Below are 854 nucleotides of genomic sequence, written 5' to 3' on the forward strand. Positions count from 1 at the left end.
ACCTGTCTTTCAAGTTACTTTCTCTAAAATTAAAATTTTTCTCTATAACGTCTTCTATGTTAATTCACTTATCCTTGAATTAAAAAAAAAAAAGCTCAATATTGGTTGGTGACTAATATACATGCACTCATTTAACAGTTACTGAACCTTCCCAAAACAGGCACTGTGCTATCCAGCAAGAAAATAAAGGTGGGGGGACACCCATAGCTCAGTGGGGCACTGGCCACATACACTGAGGCTGGAAGTTTCATACCCAGCTCAGGCCAGCTAAAATGACAACTGCAACAAAAAAAAATAGCCAGGCATTGTGGCAGGCGCCTGTAGTCCCAGCTACTTGGGAGGCTAAGGCAAGAAAATCACTTAAGCCCAAGAGTTTGAGGTTGCTGTGAGCTGACGCCATGGCCCTTTACCCAGGGCGATAGCTTGAGATTCTGTCTCAAAAAAAAAAAAAGAAAGAAAGAAAAGAAAAGAAAGGTGATTTAATATGGTCCCTTGCCCACAAAGACTTTTTAATGATCTAGCAGAGAAATGAATTACAACATTGTAGAAGTGTGGTACAAACAACGAAATAGGCAAATACAAAGTACTTTGTGAGTACTTACGAATATCTACAGAACATAAGGTCTAAGTATGGCTGGGCTATAAGGGAAGTGAGCTTGTAATTTTGGGAAATGCAAGGAGTATGTTATGGCATAAGCTTGAGCAATGTGAGAAAAGAGCATAGAGATCAGGGTAAAAAAATGAGCAAAGGCCAATATGGAAGCCATCCAGTGGCACAGCAATACATGTATTCAGAAGGGTTAAACCAGTTGTTCCTCCATATTTCCTGTCTCCACTACCTGAGGACGGGGTGG

General features: G+C 40.6%; 1 protein-coding gene across 1 annotated transcript in view; it reads right to left on the reverse strand.

The window, feature by feature from the left end:
- PRKAR2A (protein kinase cAMP-dependent type II regulatory subunit alpha) overlaps positions 1–854 on the reverse strand; it is a 104,182-nt gene that overhangs the window by 72,574 nt on the left and 30,754 nt on the right. The window contains 1 exon segment of the mRNA XM_023519516.1: positions 128–163. Coding sequence (XP_023375284.1) covers positions 128–163 — 36 coding nt within the window.

Source organism: Otolemur garnettii, unplaced genomic scaffold, assembly GCF_000181295.1.
Source record: "Otolemur garnettii isolate 467f Iridium unplaced genomic scaffold, OtoGar3 scaffold00179, whole genome shotgun sequence".
Lineage (NCBI taxonomy): Eukaryota > Metazoa > Chordata > Mammalia > Primates > Galagidae > Otolemur > Otolemur garnettii.